Source organism: Amblyomma mixtum, chromosome 6, assembly GCF_055824585.1.
Source record: "Amblyomma mixtum isolate Tamu chromosome 6, ASM5582458v1, whole genome shotgun sequence".
In the NCBI taxonomy this organism is placed as follows: domain Eukaryota; kingdom Metazoa; phylum Arthropoda; class Arachnida; order Ixodida; family Ixodidae; genus Amblyomma; species Amblyomma mixtum.
In genome coordinates, this window is record NC_143017.1 from 136,925,821 (window position 1) to 136,945,214 (window position 19,394).

General features: G+C 44.5%; 1 protein-coding gene across 36 annotated transcripts in view; it reads right to left on the bottom strand.

Annotated features, from left to right (window-relative positions):
• Positions 1-4,553: 4,553 nt before the first annotated feature.
• Positions 4,554-19,394, bottom strand: part of l(1)G0196 (inositol hexakisphosphate and diphosphoinositol-pentakisphosphate kinase) — a 60,587-nt gene continuing 45,746 nt past the window's right edge. For 19 of the 36 annotated variants that reach the window (XM_089549273.1, XM_089549299.1, XM_089549291.1 and 16 more), the window contains 9 exons: positions 16,363-16,500; positions 13,334-13,484; positions 13,017-13,082; positions 12,272-12,385; positions 7,732-7,836; positions 7,583-7,639; positions 7,078-7,167; positions 5,870-6,073; positions 4,554-5,000 (listed from right to left, as the gene is read on the bottom strand). In XM_089549273.1, the coding sequence (XP_089405399.1) occupies positions 4,774-5,000; positions 5,870-6,073; positions 7,078-7,167; positions 7,583-7,639; positions 7,732-7,836; positions 12,272-12,385; positions 13,017-13,082; positions 13,334-13,484; positions 16,363-16,500 (1,152 nt within the window). In that variant the 3' untranslated portion in view covers positions 4,554-4,773. The other 17 variants (XM_089549272.1, XM_089549296.1, XM_089549305.1 and 14 more) reach the window with 14 other exon arrangements.

A 19,394-nucleotide genomic window follows, 5' to 3' on the forward strand; every position in this document is an offset into this window, starting at 1 on the left:
GGGTGCACATTAGGGCAGAGAAGTGAGCGAGCAGCTGGCCACGTGACAACTTTCTTTTAAGGCCAATAAATGAAACTACGTAAATCGTAACTTGATGGAAACAGCACTACTAGCGGTTTTTCGAGGTGATCTAAAACTTTTGCATTGACACTTTCTTCCTGAAGTTAATAATTAAAAAGTTAGCGAATTAAACTTAACTAATTAATTAACGTTGAAGAGCAAAAAAAAAATACTCAAGACTAGGCCACGCAACTGAACAACCCTGAGTTGGTTTCACTGGACTAGGACACTTCGCCTTTCTTAAAAGTTTGGTTACATTTAGCTGGGACGCCCGGCGCGTGCGTGTGTGTGTGTGTGTGTGTGTGTGTGTGTGTGTGTGTGTGTGTGTGTGTGTGTGTGTGTGTGTGTGTGTGTGTGTGTGTGTGTGTGTGTGTGTGTGTGTGTGTGTGTGTGTGTGTGTGTGTGTGTGTGTGTGTGTGTGTGTGTGTGTGTGTGTGTGTGTGTGTGTGTGTGTGTGTGTGTGTGTGTGTGTGTGTGTGTGTGTGTGTGTGTGTGTGTGTGTGTGTGTGTGTGTGTGTGTGTGTGTGTGTGTGTGTGTGTGTGTGTGTGTGTGTGTGTGTGTGTGTGTGTGTGTGTGTGTGTGTGTGTGTGTGTGTGTGTGTGTGTGTGTGTGTGTGTGTGTGTGTGTGTGTGTGTGTGTGTGTGTGTGTGTGTGTGTGTGTACTACGTCACACCAGCGGTAACTCAGGACGTTCCACGTCCGCCGCTTACGAACGTGGGTGGCGCTGATGAACACTCTCAAGGTTAGGTTATTTGTAAACATAAATACCCCCGAAAGCAGAAGGTTTGACAGCCGTCGCCGTAGCAGCACCGGACGCGTAATTCAGAGGTCGTGGGTTCGGATCCCACCGGCGGCATGTGGTTGTTTTTTCTTCTGCTTTTCTAATCAATTAGCTTTAAGCGACAACATATTCAGTAATATTCTTACTTGATCAACACCACAAAAAATAAATTAATTAAAAAAATCCCCTGTGCTCCTTGGTTTCTGTGGCTGTTGGCTTCTCTCTCATATATATATATATATATTGCCGCAACGCATTACTGGCGCCGCCTAGTAGTCGCGCTCAGGAGGCTGGCACGCGCTCTTCTTCGCCCGAGAGCTCGCTCGCTAGTCGGTTAGCCGGCCGGGCCGTTTCCGCTGGCGCTTGGACGTTATGGCAAATATAAGCCTGCCTACCTGCTTCTGTGACAATATATATATATATATATATATGAAAGAAGCCAAAAGCCACAGAAACCAAGGGGCACAGGAGATTTTTTTAATTTATTTTGTGGTGTTGATCAATTTAGAATATTACTGAATATGTTATTGCTAAAGCTAATTGATTAGAAAAGCAGAATGTGTATATATATATTATTGCAGGAGTCTGAGGCACATTCTTTTTCTTCTACATTTCCACAAAAGTTATTGTAGCATAGCCACAATGAAGAATGCCATGTGAAGATATTGTAGTGGGTGCTACAATAGTATTTGCTGATTATCAGTTTTTATGTCAACATCTAGACCCGCGCTGGTGCACTTGACACTGACCCTCAGTATGGCCCTACCATCTCCTCACCTTCCTGTCCCAACTGCCCTGCTCACCAACCTATACCAATCTTTCTCCTGTGCTCTCACCCTGTACGCTCGAAGCGCTTCACTTCTCCCTTGGAGTGCCTGCATGGCTGTCTACTGAGCCGGAGCGGCCGGAGTACCCGGGATCAAGCCTGATCACAGCGGCCGTGTTTTAGCCCAGCTGCAATATTGCTAGGCTTGATCAGCGCTCTTTAAAAACGAGTCCCCTCTCTATCGTAGCACCGTATCTACAGCAAAGGCGACTTGTAGGGGCAAGGACCCACAGTGCTGGTGCTAGACAGTGCCCAAAAGTATGTACAGGTGCCGTCAGAAGTAAATGGAAGGCAATATTCACGAAAAAATTTTATCATTGGCCCCACAATTCATGCATCCGTGAATACATATGTGTAGCCTAATTGTGATTTTGCGAAGTTCACTGTGCACCAACAAGCATGGACCAATATGCTTTAGATTTAAAGAAATTAAATTTTTTTGACAAAGTCCCCTTCCATTTACTTTTGACTGCGAGTGTATGTGCACATCATAGGGGCACCACGCCAACACAGGTTACGTTGAATGCAGCTTCAAGTTCTAGGATAGGTACGTTAGCTCGATTCAGTTAGTTCAGTATGAACAAAAAGAACCTACACACCATTCTTTGTGAAATATCCTTGATTTTGCGAGACAGTCCAGCCCACTCAGCTGGTTACAGTCTGCACGTTCCACAAGAACAGGCGACCAATTCTTGCCTCGTAGCGCACCCCAGAGATGAATTCATGACGTAACACGAGGTAAATATATATAGCTTGTCGTCGCTGCGATCACTGCTCCGTTTACCGCTGCATTCGTTTCGCAGCAATGTCGACACGCAGGTGGTACTGAAAGGCTGGTAATGGTAATCTTGGTGGTACTTGAGTCACTAGAAAGATGTTAAGGGGATTGAGGTACCCTAGGCGCTAGTAAGTGGTAAGCTGGAAAATGGAGGAAAAAATTGTTTTTTTAGGAAAGGAAATGACGCAGTAACTGTCTCCCATATCTTGGAGGACACGCACTGTAAGGAAAGGGAAGGGGGGAGTGAAGGAAGAAAGAACTGGGAGGTCTCCCGAATGAATAAAATCGACCACCTGGGGATCTTGAGGTGCACTGACATCACACAGCGCATGGGCACCTTTTGCGTTTCGCCTCCACTGAAACGCAGCTTGAGGTGCTCACCAATAATCGAGACAGTTGCTGTGCCTTTTATGTCCTCAAAATTTTCTCCTATATTTTCCCGGGTACTCCGGCTCAGTAGCTCAGTTACTGCATCTTTCATGTTCTCAAAACAATTTTTCCTCCATTTTCTTGGGTACTCCGGCTCAGTAGCTCTTAGACGAGTTATTTGAGCCAGAGTATCAGAAAAAATTGAAGAAAAATTCTGAGGACATGAAAGGCACAGTAACTGTCTCAATTCTCAGCAGACACCTCAACCGCGCCGTAAGGAAAGGGACAAAGGTGAGAGAGAGAGAGGTGCCATAGTTGAAATCTCCAGAATAATTTCCACTACCTGGGGATCTTTAATGTGCGCTGACATCTCACAGCACATGGGTACACAGAATAGCCCATCGCGTAGGGGAGAGGGAGCTGAGGGAAGACTAAAAAGAAGGAAAACACTGAACGTATGATGTCAGCGCGGCATTATTGACATGCATCGAATGCGCCAACTGACGTTAGCACTTCTGCATATCTTACTCCATGGTCCCTACTTTACATGAGGAGCCTCCCTCTGCTGTGGTCGGATAGGCATTTGCCCCATAATTAAGTCTGCTGCTGAGACCCATCAGCACTTGGACCGCAGTGTAATGCGCGATATGAACATGACACAGCAGTGCTCCCCATGGAAAGGGTGTTTTCCACTGCGAAACGCTGTTGAAGGACGAGAGAAGACACATGTGGCACTTGTTTTGGCAGTGCTGAAAGTCAAGATAAACTTGCAACGTAAACACGAGGATATCTACTGGTACATTTTCGAGCAGGTAGACATTTAGCAAGCATCAAGTAACCAAGTGGAGGACTATGGTTTAAGAGGCCACAATAACCAAAGGCAAATGTACCGTAAAATCAGTGTCAAGGAATATCCCTCGAGATAAGCAATAAGCAATGCGGATAGCAATGGATAAGCAATGCGTCGGCTCCCCTTCGGTGATGTTAGGGGGAACTGAATTAACCTATCTCAAGAATAGCAATCTTCGGCTGTTCTAAGCGCGCATAGTTTTTACCTGTTTTCCTTTTTTCCCTTCATTTTTATTCTTGTCAGCGTGTGCGTACCTCCCTCTTCTGTGCATGATAAGACGTCAAATGTGTGTATTTAGTCATGTTCCTTTTGAGATTAAAACAGTTGTTAGAAAGCGCTTCGTCCTATGTGTTCGTCCTTTTTCCGCGGTTTTTTAGCGCTCACCAATTCCTTCAAGGCAAACAGAAGGTGAAACATTTACATTTTACACAGTTCAGGTAAAATTCATAGCGACACGTGATTATATTATGTGTAGGCAACAGCATTAGAGCTGTTGGCGCCTTAAGTGACGTCACATCCAGTCTGACGACGCCACTTCCCTGTAGCCAATGGGAATTATCTGGTTTGGCGGTGCTGCTTCCCTTCAGCCAACCAGCAAATTTTATGACCGATGACACACTGTTTCCCCAATGAGGCTCTTTATGCTACCGCATTAAAATGCAAATTTCAGGGTACGATTACCCCTTCACCTGAACCAACACCACGGTTCAATACATACATGGAGCTCTTTTAGCAGCACAGAAACAGATCTCTTCAAATGCTATATGCTATCATAAATGTTACACCCACTCGGTCTAATGCAAAAGTTTGGCAATTGGCTTCCAGTGATTTTCTTGGTTTTGTTCTTCCTGATCAATGTTCACTGAGAAATATGGATACAGCACTCAATTTTTCTGTACAACTATTTATTCAACAAAGCGAGTAAAACATACCAAAGTGAGGGGAAAAAAATACAAGAGAGATGCTATCCTTAGATTAAGGCGGTGTTCTGATTGCATGGAGCAACTTATGGTACATTTTCAATCCTGCAGTTACAAAAAATAGGTGCTTTTCTGTCTTGATTATTTACAGGGCCATGTCAACCACTGTATGGTGAGAATGGAGGGGCTCAGAGGCTGTTGTTGTAGTACCGTGGGTCGTGCGGTGAAGGTGGTGTGCTGTAGCTATTTCTGCTGGTGGTGCCCGATGACTCCGCTGCACTGGACTCGTTCTCCGTCATCTGGCGCAGCTTTGTCCAAATATCCAAGGTTGATGATGTTGGCGTTGATGGCCCACTGCTAGACACAAATGATGGCGGTCCACTCCATATCATACCTGGAAACACCCCAGGATCCCCTGAAACTTGCTTTCATCTTGCAGCACACACAATCCTTTTTCTTTCAAACCTGCTGCGTCATTCACTGTTGCCTGCAGTCACGTGACAGATGGCAACAAAATAGCATGATGCAGAAAAGAATCAACTAGAACAGCTCACCATCCTGTGCAACATTTCCACATGGTATCAAGCTATCCTAGCGGCTTTCACAGACTGGAACATCAGAAACATCAGAAAACCCATAAGCTCCCGTTCTGGATATTATTCTCTGCTAGTAATATGAATGAAGGGGGCCTGAATGTCTTTTCCTGGTTTATATTTGTTTTCATGAGCCTAAGCTGGAAATAGGAGCTGGCCACATCTGAACCATGGCTGTTGGTTGCCTGTCATCAGCAGCAATAGCAGCAAACAATTTTCTGCTGATGATTCTTGACTTTAGAACCGCTCTCTTTAGTATGCACTGAATCATATTTCAGGGTTTATGTGGGTTCAACATCCCAAAGCAACTCGGGCTATGAGGGGCGCCGTAGTGAAGAGCTCCGACAATTTCAACCACCTGGTGTTCTTTAACGTGCACTGACATTGCACAGTACACGGGCCTCCAGAATTTCGCCTCCATCGCAATTTGACCACTGCAGCTTGGATTGAATTCGCATCTTGCAGGTCAGCAGCTGAGCACCATAACCACTGAGTCACCACGGCAGCTCAATCATATTTCAGTCCACTGAGAACTGCAACGTCGTCAAATAACAGGCACCAGACATGCTAGAATTTATAAAATCAACCAAGTGCCAGCTTGTGTTAGCTTAACTCAGTGCCCACAAGGGCAGGAAAAAGAAAGTGAGGAAGAAAGGGTTAAAAAAAAAAATAAAGAGAGAACCCTGCTTACTGCTTGAGGGTGAAGCGACTGGCAGGGCTGAGAACTGGCTGTTGCTGAATGTGGTACCGGCTGTGGGCACCTTGGGAACAGAGCTCAGGAGCAGTCTGTACGTTGTACTAGTCACCTTGCCCAGAAACTGGTCCAACTGATGCAGGGAAAGCGCGTTGTGCAGTGTTTCCAAGGGCCGGATGGAAGGTACGCTCACTATGCCATCTGCGATGCATGCGTGCGTGCAGTTAAGGTGAGGGAGTGTCCACAAGCCATCTTGCAAAAACACAACAACAAAAAGAGCATTAGTGGCCTTTCCCTAAACTTTTCACTCCCTATCCTTGCAACAAAACCGTGCACATAGTGCGAGCCCTGTGCTCATGGCAGAGTGCTATGATGCTTGCAGAAACAAGGCACAGACCAAGCTTGTGAATTCTTCAAAAGTTTCCATTTAACACTGGTTCAAAGCACCAGCCTACTTGTCAAGGCTTTTTTTTTTATTTCCTGTTCATAAACAAATACAAAAAATGACCGTGGGCACTTAAGAAACTTAAGTGTGAGTAATGTAAAAGCATTGCAATTCTATTCCAATCCTATTCTAATTTTATTCCAAAGCTAATCCAATTCCACTGAAATTCTTTTTCAATTTCATTTTAATTCTATTCAATTCACTTGTAGATGGTGCAGTTGTAAGTACTAGTACTGACTAATACTGGTTAACATTTTCCTGCCTTTGATTGCCACACAGTTTCGACCAATCGTGAGTTTTGTAACGCCACAATTTTTTGGCCGATGTGGGGTCTTAGTGTCAATGAGCCCAATGATTTCAAATTAATAAATTCCTTTTTAGAGCTATCTATGCTGTGGAGTGTACAATGCAGAATGCTTTCCAAGGACGCCGCAACAAAAGCTAGAAGCTACTTTCAGGAGAACCGCTGATAAAAAGTGCCCAGGACTGGTCTTGACTGATGTGCTGACATGACTGAGATATAATCAGCACCAGCCAACCAGTTCAGCTAAGTCAGATCACTGCAGTGGCTCCTGTGACGAGCATACGGACACTCCATAAGCATATGGTTGTATGGTTGTTAATGTGCACTGAACAGTGAAGACAATTTGATTCCCAAAGTTCTCCTTCTGGACCAAAAAAAAAAGTAATTCCACTTTAACAAGACTACCGTACAATACCCCTTTTCTCAGACCCGAGGATTGTGTGACAATGTCCTCACCAGCAACAGCAGTGGGAAAGAGATTTTTCAAGTCTGGAGCGCTGGAAGAACCACTGATCACTGCCGTACTAAACAGGCTCCCAGAAGAACCTAGAAATGAATTCAGACAAGAATGTTTCCAGGCCTTTGCCACCACTTCAGCAGCACAACAAATGGAGAGAATGCACAGCAAGAAGACATACCCTTCCACAGCCACGAGAGAAGCACTCTTGCAACAAGGTAAACTGGTATAGTTAAAATGCCAGTATGCTACTCTCTAACACAAAGATCAATCTTACTTAACTAAAGCTGCCAGCTTCCTGTTCAAACAGAGGGGCATAGAGCATAACATACCCCCTTTCCATTGAGCACTGCCTTTAAGCTGGCCCAACAAAAAGCAACAGAGCAAGCCTGCAGTCCACCCATAAGTCACACAGCATGAACACAACAAACTTTACAGATGCAAGAGCTAAGCATATCAGGTAACTGATGCAGCACGCAAAAAAAAAACAGGAAACGCACTCACCAAAGACCTTAGGGAGGTCAGCGACGCTGCAAATCCTCAGATAGGAGCTCAATTGCCCTGGGACAGAATGACGGTGCCTGTGAAAGCCATCTAAAGCACAGAACCAACAAAGGCACACGGTTTTGGTCAACCAGAAGAACACCACACACCTCTCACCAAGTATCCAGAAACGAAGCAGTGATGGAGAACAGAAGATGAGGAAAGAAAGTCCTGGACATGCACTAGTGTGTCGTCGTTGCGGAAGAAGAGGCGCTCTAACCTCGAGACCAAAAGAAAAAAAAGTCAAGTCTGACGGGAAGCAGACAGTAAATACCCTTTGCAAGCAAAGAGAGAACAAGTAAAATGCTGAAGGCAAATAATGAGCAGTGAGGGGGCAAAATAAGAGAGAATAATCGTGTCCAGTGAGCAGGAGAATGAAACCTGCAGCCATGCTATGCCAGCTGCAGAGGAAACAGAAACACAGACAAATAAACAAAAGGTATTGTTCAAGACCATGCAGTTATACCTAGATACAAGACACAATCAAGAGCAAAAGCATGCAACAAAGAGTGACTACAGTGAGAAAGAGGCTAAAGCCAGGCAGCATGCAAACAATAGAAAGCAGGCGGCAAAACTAGGAAAGGATGGTAAAAGAACTTGGAGAAGAACTTTATCTTCTGGAGTACAATGGTGGTGTATGGTGCTCTGCTGGGTACAGCAAGCCGTGAACTGCCAGCACGCGTTGTCACACGGTGATGGGAAGAAAATAGAAAGCGCCACACCAGGCTTCAACCGCCAACAAAGCGAATGCTCCCTGAGCACCTGGAATGCAACAACTTTATGTCAAGCACACTGACAACAGCGGGGGATTTCCTTAACCTACAAGCTGTCGCATGCCAACGGTGAATGCCTCTCCTGCCTAGACTGTCACAAATAGATTAAACTCAAACATCACAGAGTGGCAGCATTTGGTGACAAGAAGTCTAATGATGGTACTGGTTTGAGCACTATGAAGAAAACTTAAACTGCGTGGTCATCTACAAATACTACACTTGGCAGCAAGAGTTTATGGGACATGTGCACTCTGGAACAAAATTACTGGAGCCCTGTCTCTAGACCCAGTTGAGTGATGCTAATACCAGTAGATGGAGTACATACATCACTTCATATACTCGCAGACATTTCAGGTAACTGGCTTGCGTCACTGTGCAGAAATAATTTTTTGCGACCACACCCACATCTTGTAAACTTTTGCTGTTGACAGTACATTAAACAGGAAATGCATAATTTTTTGAGAGAAATAACTTTGGCACAACCTGCTACCAATCGTCCTGGGAAAAGATAGGGCAAAGGAAGATGAAGGGAAACGATGGAAGGTTTCAGTGCCTTCGCCCACAAAGAACTTAGTTTGAAAATGAGCAAAATTTTTCACCTTGTTGCTATGCATTTCCTTCACTATTTAGTACTAAACTGGCATTTAATGTAACTCACATGTCACCAAATGCCATCAATCTGAAAAATGTAAAACCTGAGCGGAAACTGAACCCGCAGTTTGAGAGAGACCGGTCTCCATCCACGGTGATACAGTTGGAACATCTGTACAGAAGTTGATGCAGCAGCTTTTGCGTACTGTTTAAATCTAGCCCGCCTGTCAGGCATTAAGCACTAAATGCATGTAACTACTAGCATGGGTGCAAGCATAATGCAAGGAACAAGCACATGTATGTACCATTAGACATCTGCTATGTACAATATTATGCAGACTGACTGCTACACTGGCCTGCTGTCCAGCAATTTATAATGCAAAATTTCTGCGCGCAAAAACAGCTAAGGCTGTGACTTGCAAGATCCGCTAATTATTAAGCCCATTAATTAAGAGGTAACAAATAACTATTTAGTGAGAGCCAGATGTTCAGGTATTACAAAGGAGAGTATGCTAGGTTCCAAAAGTATGTGCCTGAAAATCGTACTTTATGTTGTGGGGACGCACTCGTCCCCTGTGGTTCGCTTTCCTGCAATGCACCATCAACTGTGGTTAGCACTACCGCAACGCACTCTCCTTAGTTATGTTACTTTAACTAACAGGGGAGGGCGCTTGCGTTGCAGCGACACCAGCGCCACGGATGGCGCGTTTGCTGCTCGCGCACGGGGGAGAGACGGGTCTCTTCTGCTCGGCACCAGGAAAGCGCACGGCTCCGCTCTTTGTCGACGGGCGCCTCCTGGTCGGAACATGCTCCCGCCAGTCCGTCCCGTCTGGCCTCGGAGTTTTCCCTTGCCCTAGCGTGGGTGAACATTCGCTCGTAACCGTGCTGGTGAGTCGGACGTCCTCGATTCCTCAGTGTATTTTGTTGCTAGCTGGCGTTATTGTTGTGTTAGTAATAAATGCCTTGTTTGTGTCAGCTAGTGTGTCATTCCTTTGTTCCCTCCGTGGTCGGCGAGGGCTCGGTAGCGTACGCGACCACGGGGTGGGGTCCGGGCGGTTTTGAACTGTGTCAGCCGCAGTTAAACGGGGAGAACATATATATCTCCTCCAATTAAACCCCATAATGTCTGAACAAAATGCCTGCTGCATCACACATAAAAATGAAAAGAGCAAAAGCAAGTTACACATGCATTTGTTGGTTATATAAGCTCGGTTATTTTGAAGAACAAACTCAAAACTGGCTTTTCACAGGTTCACAGCTGGATTAAACAAAAAAAAATGTCAAAATTGAATAAAAAAAAAACCTGTCCACCCATGATTGCCAGAGTTTTACCAGTAAGGGCCTACACCGTCAGGTAGAATGAATGGAGTGTGCATTAAAAAAACGCGGGTTCGGATGGTCACACTCGAATCCAATCAATTTCTTTTCTTCAGACTTAAACAGCGCTAACTTTTCAGATGAATACATAGAAAGACATGACAGGACGGGCGCCCGGCCTGTACAAAAACCCAGTACAAAAATGATTGCCCCTCATGAGAAATGGGCAACTCCGTAAACATCAAATGCTTAGAGCTGAAGTGTGACAAAAATAAAAAAAAAATCAACGAAATCAGACAAAAGTTTACAGTGAAAACTAAAATGCTTGTTCCCAAGGTTATCAAACTTGCACAAAAGTTGCGAAGTTCTCAGCTAGTGACATACAAAGGTCGAATTTGACTGAATAGTCATGCAAAGGCTACTTCAAGGGCAGAAGCTATAACCAGATTATGCTAATGAAGTTGGACGTAATGCAGCTAGGTCTGTGCAATGCTAGGCAGCACTAAGCAACCCCTTTCAATACTTCCTTAGATAATGTCACATGACCATTTATTGCGATTCCTTTTATCACCTGCACTTTTTATCCTGCAAACTCAGACTCGCTCAATTTTTATTGCTTATTTCACATGGTGCTTAGGATCGATCACAGTCTCATGTATTTGAAGTGGAGTAAGCAGCAAGTAATTTTGACTGTTAGATGTAAAGCAACTGATCCTAACAAAACTGCTTACTGGCACATATATTACTTTCAGCAAAACCCTTAAGGCACAGCTTACATACTAGAAAAGAAACTACAACCATTAAAGTGAACACAAGAAAAAAACAATGAGCTATACCATTCAGCCAGCACTTCTTTAAGTCAGGCATTCTGGCAGTGTTTTCATAAGGAATGGTCAGCTTTGCTGTTAGGCTTTGGGGGAACCAAGTTAACTTCTTTGCATGCTAATGTATGTAACAGTGAATAGAGTGAGCTCGCAGCTCCTTCTGAGATTGTGCTATGCCTAGACATGATCTTGTTTCAGATGAACTGAGCACTTTTACTATCTCAACTCAGTTGCTTTTTTTTTTATGTTAGCTAGTGAACATATGGATAATATTTCTGAAGACAGTGGGCCTAGAAATTAGGGAATTGCAAGTAACAAGGGAATCGCTCTGAGACTGGAACTGCACAAAGCTTTGAACAATGCCAGTAAGCAAAAAAAAAAGGGCCACTCTATTAAAATAAGGCTTAACTGAAAGACATGCAAAACCATTACATGAAGGGCTTCTAATTCATCTTCCTTAAAAGCACTATGTACTACGGTTTGCATTAATATAAGCATGCGCAATGTGTTGGATGTTTGGAAGCAAGAATGCAGTAGATGCCTGGAACACAGGACACAAAAAAAGAAGCCCCCATAAGAAATAAATGAGCAGCAAAAGCGGCAGCAGCAGCAGTGGGCATGCCAATTAGCAGCAAAGCCACAGAACAGGTAGCCAATTGAGGCACTAGGGAAGCAAACTCAGATGCAAACACGCATGCAAAAAAAATGCAAAAATAATATTAACAAGAGGCCAGTTCAACGTCAAACCTTAAGGAAAAACATAATTGATTAGCATATATGATAAAGATTAAAATAAAACCGCGGGGCCAAGAAAAGTGCTAAAAAATTGCCCAAGCAGACTAATCTAGCGATTTAAAGCTAACAGAGCTAGGCAGAAAAATCAAGTGGCAGTAATTTGGGGGACAGCATAATGTGCCACACAAACCAGACTCAAGTTTTAGAACTGGTACAGAGTTTGTGTGCCTACAGTAAGACTGAGAGTGTTGAGGCTCAATTGATGCTGAATGCAGCACTAGGAGGAGTGAAAATTGTAACTTCTTTTCTGCAACTTGAAAAGCAACAACTTTGATGCGAACTGCACCGAAGAACAATTCGGCGCGGACGCACTGACAGCAAACGTGATGTGGTCGCCCAGTCTGGCTCACCTTTGTCCACCTTCGGAGGCTCAGCGGCATCGCTGTCCAAACTTCTCGGTCGCTGGCTGTCCGAGTTGCATCGTACGATTGGGTACAGCTTCAGACGTTCATCTCCGGGCACTGCTTAGAGGCAAGCGTGCGCAGATGAATGATGGGCGTGTTATGGTAATGCTTAACTGCCACCTCACGACGCACTAATCTACCCTACATGAATAGCACTAATCATTCGCACGGCAAAGCTCAAGAAAGCAGTTCCAAAAACGGAGACAACAGAGCACCATGCATTGTACCGAGTAACATTTGCAGCCCAGGGCCAGAAAAACTAACATCTGCCCTTCGTCACTTGGCTGGCCAAACCCCCCCTACCCCGCTATCACTGATTGGCCACTGTGTGGGGTAAACGACAATGACAACAGAGCAAACCTGTTAATTTCAACACATAGGTCCAGATGCTCATGCAATGAATTGAGTGTACTGCACCGACTTTTTTGCTTGTACAGGTTCTAAAAAATGTCTCACAAACTGGTTCTGCAGCACAACTCGTTTTACGAAGCGACATAGTTATTCTGCTGAACGTCAGTCACATATTCGACATGCTACGGCTTTAAAGGCTCTCTGAATCTCACTGCCATGATGTCATTTGAGTATTGCAATGCACATTTAAAGCATAACAGGACGTACAAATTGAGGTCAAACACAGAAGCACACGTACATGACAGATACACGTCTTTTGAAGCAACGTCAGACTCTTTACCTTTTGAAGTGGCAACAGAATGGGTAGCTGCAGGTGTGGGTGTGGTGATGACAGCTCTAGCGTGCACTACAATAAAACACATAGCTACAAGTTGCAACACATGTTGCAAAGAAAACAATGTAAACACCGCAAAACACTATGAAAACTCCACATCCTTGCAAAGGTTCTCACAAGTTCGGTCTTTGATCCTATCCTTAATGCTAAAATCACTGAAACTCTTCTCAAACAACTAATGGGGTTGAGAGTATGGTTGAGAGTATGCAAGTCATCAAAAATAGATCACTTTGGTCTCAGAAGTGCATAACAAGCGAACTCACATTCACCCGCCTCCATAGCGGTGCACTGCAAAACCTTTCCAATTGGAATTGGCTGCGATGAGAGGAACAAAGGGACCACTGAAACAGAACTTCTTGACGGAGACACTCTTGCTCTTGAGCTGGCATCATCGTCTAGGATGGTCGGAGATTCCTGTACGCACAAAAAAAAAAGAAGTTTACATTTGATGCATTTTACGGCAGACAGAGAAAACATACTACCACAAAGAAAATAGAATAAATAAATAAATAAAGAACTTGTCTTCATGAAATAACACCTATTGCTTTATTTCAACACTATAACAATAGAGCCTCGAATTAAATCTTTAGGAGCCATAAAACACCTCTTTTGTCAGACTGAAAACACCTTAAAACAAAAATAGGTAGTGCACCTTACAAGCAATTTTACCACAAAAATAAAAAGATGGAACAACACAGCAGAAATTAAAGCTACAATATTCGGCTGCCATTAATGCAATCTTGAATTCTCTTCACCATTTTCCCTCAACTTGCAGCTCAGGGAACAAGAAACAGAGAAAAGTGTTCTGTTCACTTCGTTCCTAAGCATTATGTGCTGTGAAGTTTAGTCCACGTGTAGGATCGTGCAAATTGATTAATATGTACATGGTGACATGCTTTACCCATTAAATGTATTAATTTGCCATTGTCAAGGGATTGCTCACAGCCTCCTTAAAAAAAAAAAATCCTGTGGCAAGTTGCCAACTTCATACATAGATAATTCAACATCGGTTCATTCAAAATCCCAGATACATTCATAAAAGTTCTGCAGTCTAGTAATTTGTAATGTAAATATAACTGGACAATTTGAGTTGGCAGACAGCTTAATTCGAAGACTTGGGCTGTGATGCCGGAAAACAGCAAACTCTGAAGCACCAGAATTCAAATGATAATGCAGTGTCGCACTGCTTATAACGGGCGTCTAAGCCTGAATTAAGCACTGGGGTGCTCAACAGATCTTTTCAATGCCTCACGCACCATCACGCAGACAGCGATGCCACCCCGACTTGGTGTGCGGCACAGTGATGTCAATGTGGTCAAAACGACACTCTGCAATTCACTGGCAGCAGACCGCCATAGTGTTTGGCAGCGTTATGTATGCTCAGACTGCGCTGACACCAACACAGAACACAATTTATTAAGGCGGAAGCCTTTAATGCCTCATTGTTGTAAGCAGGGGTTCTCGACAGAAATGCCACGCTTTTCAATTGGTCGAAACGGTTGTGACGTCAAAGTGCACGAATTTCAAACGGGGCCAATTGTACTTTGGCTAGTAACCATGCAACCAATTAAAGGGATGGTATAGTGATGCTCCAAGTAAGTGGGACTGAGTTTAGTTAATTGCTTACTTAACCAAATAGCCTAATTAACCTTTCTAGTGAGACCAGATAAATAAAAAAAACCGAGTAGGAAATTGGCCGAGCTCGGGAATCAAACTCCGGTCTCCGGAGTGCGAGACAAGCACGCTACCACTCCGCCATGCTAGCTCAATGGTTTGGAATGAACAAAGGCGCATCTAGTGAATACAGTGCCTTCGTTCACTCCCATCTTTCTCCCTTCCTGTTATGAGGAGGTTTAGGTGTCCACCGAGATACGCAAGACAGATACATTTCCTTTCCTCAAAAACCAATTTACTGACTTGGGCGATGGCCTTCTATGGGCTCCCTGGCAGCATTGCAAGACGCTGTTGCGTTCTGCTCTTAGAGGCGAAGCTTAACACCTTATCCACACATCAGTGACACAAGCAGCAACGCCACGCTTAAGGCTTTCGCCTCACCGCACTTTAGGTCAACGAAGTGCCCCTGATTTTTTTGTGCACACTGCGCTGAACTCATCGATACAAAATGCACAGTGCCAGCCCTGGGTTGGTCAAATTAGCCGCGTGCGCCTTCTTCTCGTCGCTCTTTTTCAATTGACTGGTGTTCCTACAGCAAACTCCTCTATGCAAGCTTCTCAAGAGATGTACCGTGCCCCTAACCTAATGTATTGTATACTTCCTTTAGGATTTAGCACAGACTTGAAAAGACCATAATATTTGTTCATCTTATCAGTCCATCTTAACAGCCGAGCGTTGTGAAGCCACTACATGAAGTGAACATGTGGTGCGCTTGAGGGTGCCGTTTAATCTCTTGTAGTCATTTTCCATGCCACATCGCGGTCATGCGGTGAAGCCAGCCTAACTAAAGCTGAGTGTCGGCTCTTGTGTGGCATCCTCCGCTGCTGGAGATACTGCAGAAACCAACTGTATTTTAATTTTAATGAGCTTTTTTCTATTTATAGTGCACTGTAATAGCATTAGACACCTTATGATAGGCAGCGGACAGCTGCAAAGCAGCATCCGCAGTAGCTTCCATGTGGAACAGGTTAGACCTAGCAATGCCTTGCGAGCGGTGTGCTGCAGGCGCACCATCTGGTAGCACGTTGTTGCAAGAAGAGTGTCACTAGCGTGGGTGCAATGTATTCTTGCATACAGGTTACAGATAAGCTTATCTATTGCCATTTTTTACATATGTTGAGTTGATATTGGTTGTCCTTCTTAAAAATCTGTCTGGGCAGCTCCGGCACTGGATTCTCCGCCTCCAGGAATTCGATTTTACCATTACTTACAAATCTGGCAAACAACATAAGGATGCCAACGCTCATTCTTGTTGTCCGCTAACTTTTCCACCACCCCCAACCACATCGCCTCCTTCATCTTCAAGCCGTCCTGAGGATACCCCGTCTCCTGCCATGACAACTGCCCCCACCGGTGTCATCTCCCCATCTGTGCCCAGCACCTCCACCCCGTGTGAGGCAGAATGCCCGGAGCAGGCTTTACACTACTCGCAGGAATGGCGTTCGCGATGAAGACAAAGGTGAGAGATGATGATGAATATAGACAAATGAAGATGAGGTTCACGCACAATGCTTACAATATATCCAACTATTTCGCGATCCCTTTCCAGTTCAATACACTCCGGTACAACTGTTTTCGCTTCGAATAAAAAAAACGATATTCGCAAAAGCCTACTTACATGATCAGACCATACTTCTTCGTACTTCCCCTCCTCTTCAAACGTAAGCTCATCTTCCTCCTCCTCGATGCAGCTTGGTTTTTCTCCTTGGTCATGAGAGGTTGCCCCGAGCATACCCTTTTCTGACGACTTTTCTCTCTGACAAGAGAACAAGAAAAACACATTTTCAAAAGAAAGGCCATACAAATCAAAGCTTGCTGTGCAAGGTGACCAATAGGAAGGCAGCAATACGCATTGCAAACCTACTAACAACGGTCTGCACTGCCTGACAACCTCCATCAGGTCATAATACTAGTAGGTTCAGACGGTTTCAAGCGATATATTGCAGTCGCGTCAGCACTTTCGAACTGGGCCAAGTCAATCAGGATCGAATAGAATGCAGAGCTGAGATTCCTACACAGCCAATTCCAATTGCAATCAAAGTTGATCTTGACCAAAATCGAGCTGGTACCTGAAGCACAATTGAAATTTTCAATAAATTTATGGAGGTCATCTTAAAGAAAAAAAAACACACAAATGCAAACCAATAAGCGGCCAAACTGCCTGCTTGCATGCAATATGAAGAGTGCACAATATTTAGAACAAGTGTTACTTGCTTACTTTTATTTCATTACAAGCTCATTTGTTAGCTACAACTCGCGCAACATGAATGGCCTTCAGAGGCAGAGGTGCAATGCTCTACTGGCTTGATATCTGAAATGAGGTTTCTTGGCTCTTTAGGCGAATACATCTCACGGTACTGTTGGGAGGTGTAGAAGCCTTATTTAGGGCAGAAATTTAGAACCTTTGTGTTCGCACCCCTGGTTCATGTAGCAAACGTGCCTGGCACAAAATTCCATGGTCACACGCAATAAAACCAGCCTCCTAGAATGGACACAAACATGATGAATCAGGACAACGCTTAGCTGGTATTATTTCTCTCTGCTGGTTTTATTCTGTGCGACCCATGTACCAAAAGACCCAGCTCTCCACTCTTCCAAAATAGCATCTTTTTCAAAACCGCTGTCCCCAGACTGAATTGTGGCACTGGCATCTACCACAGGTATATTTACATCTTCAGTCAAAAGTAAAGAGCCCAAGGGTTTCATTCGAGGCCATGATGTGGGGCTCATCATGCATCATCAGTGTTTTAAATCTCTTGAAGGTGAGAAGCCTTCTCATCCTTGCTGCTTTGAAATGTAGAAGCTCTTCTATGGATGCTACAAGAGCTCCAGTCCGCCGCGGTGGCTCAATGGTTATGACACTCAGCTGCTGACCCGAAAGACGCGGGTACGACCTCGGCCGCGGTGGTCGAATTTCTTTGGAGGCGAAATTCTAGAGGCCCGTGTACTGTGCGATGTCATTGCACGTTAGAGAGTCCCAGCTGGTCGAAATTTCTGGAGCCCTTCACTACGGCGTCCCTCATAGCCTGAGTCGCTTTGGGAGGTTAAACCCAAATAAACCAATAAACCAAACAAGAGCTCCACTATGTGGCTTAGGAGAAAACCCCTTGGCTCTTATACTTTTGATAAAGGCTGTGCACGCCACCTGGCTGCTAACAGGCCAGCTGATTGAAAAGGGTTGAAAAGTAATGTGCAGCATTGTTGTTGCACGCAAATAGCACTCCATCAGGCTCAGACCCAATTGAGACCAAAAGTGGCCATCTTACAAGGTATAACACAAATGAGCCAAACTCATTGGTGAAACTCAGTAGTTTCAGTCCACCTTTAGATCTACGACACCAAAAATTTGTAGGGATATGATAGTTGGCGCAGGACACAGCAAATTAGAGATCAATGGGAGTGGCCTTTGCCATGCACTGGATGTAACCAGGCTGGCAAGAATGATAATTACACTGATGATGGCAATGACGAGGACCAGGTACTGACAAAGCACGGAAGATTGCCCATGATTTGTTTGCTACATTACAGGCTACATGGTGACTGTCTACGCCAGAAGGATTACTACTCATAAATAACTTTAATCCTCCACTGATTCTCTTTAACCACAACAGACATGTTTTTTTCTGAAAAGGTACCAAAATCATCATTTAGTACTCGTGCTGCCATCTGTTGGCAAGCCAAAAAATGCTTTGGATGATCCTAACTCGCCTTAAATTGAACACAGAGCGCCAGAAAATATACGACAAGCTGGACTCTTCATGAGAGCCAGAACTGGCAGTTGGCTTATGACAAGCCTGGCTTGTCCAAGTGAGCTAGAGAGGGCTAATGTGTACAGCTCTGTGAACAGCCTCGTCACACAGGAACCTAAACAACAGCGTGCAGTGTAACCAATGTATCTTGCTGCTGACATCCAAGTTTCTGTCTGTCTCTGTTCAATCGAAAACACGTTTCCCAGCTTCAGCTGCCGTCAATCGGCAGCCTACCCTTTCATCTGTTCAATTCCAAGATGGTGCTCCTGCCACCAGCACAGCAGTGTGACAGGCGATTCCTAACAAGATGATGAGGACACTCCTATAACCAAATAAAGAGGTAGCCATGGTACTTACTTACAAGCTCATATTCAAACTGTCCTTAACCATATTGCTGTTAACTCTTCCCTTGACGCACCTAATTAAATCATTCAATTTGAATGATAGCGCGAAATGCCTCATTCTAAGCAATCTGGGCTGCTTCTGACAAGTAATGCCATTCACAATGTTGCAAAAGGACTGCACTTCACTTTCGGAATCTGTTTTTTTTTGTCAGCCGCATGAGCAAGTATTTTTAAACTTTGTGCGGAACCTGTCAATACAAAGCAATCACGCAAGCATCGTGCCCAAGGTGGCATCCTCTTTTCGCACTGACCCTGATCAGAAGTGATGGCATTCTCGCAATTTTGTAGCGTTGACACTGGACTCTCAGTGCTAGCGAGAGCTTTGTGCAAAAGGATGGCGTCCATTCATTTTATTTTAGTTCGAATGGAGTGCTCCACCCAGCCCGGACAATCGACGGATGGCCCCTCATTAACTTTCATTGCACCATTACCAAGGAGGTTCGCTGCTTTCAGAGCCTCTCTGAAGGTGCTGGGCATGTTCTGAACGATTCCATGCC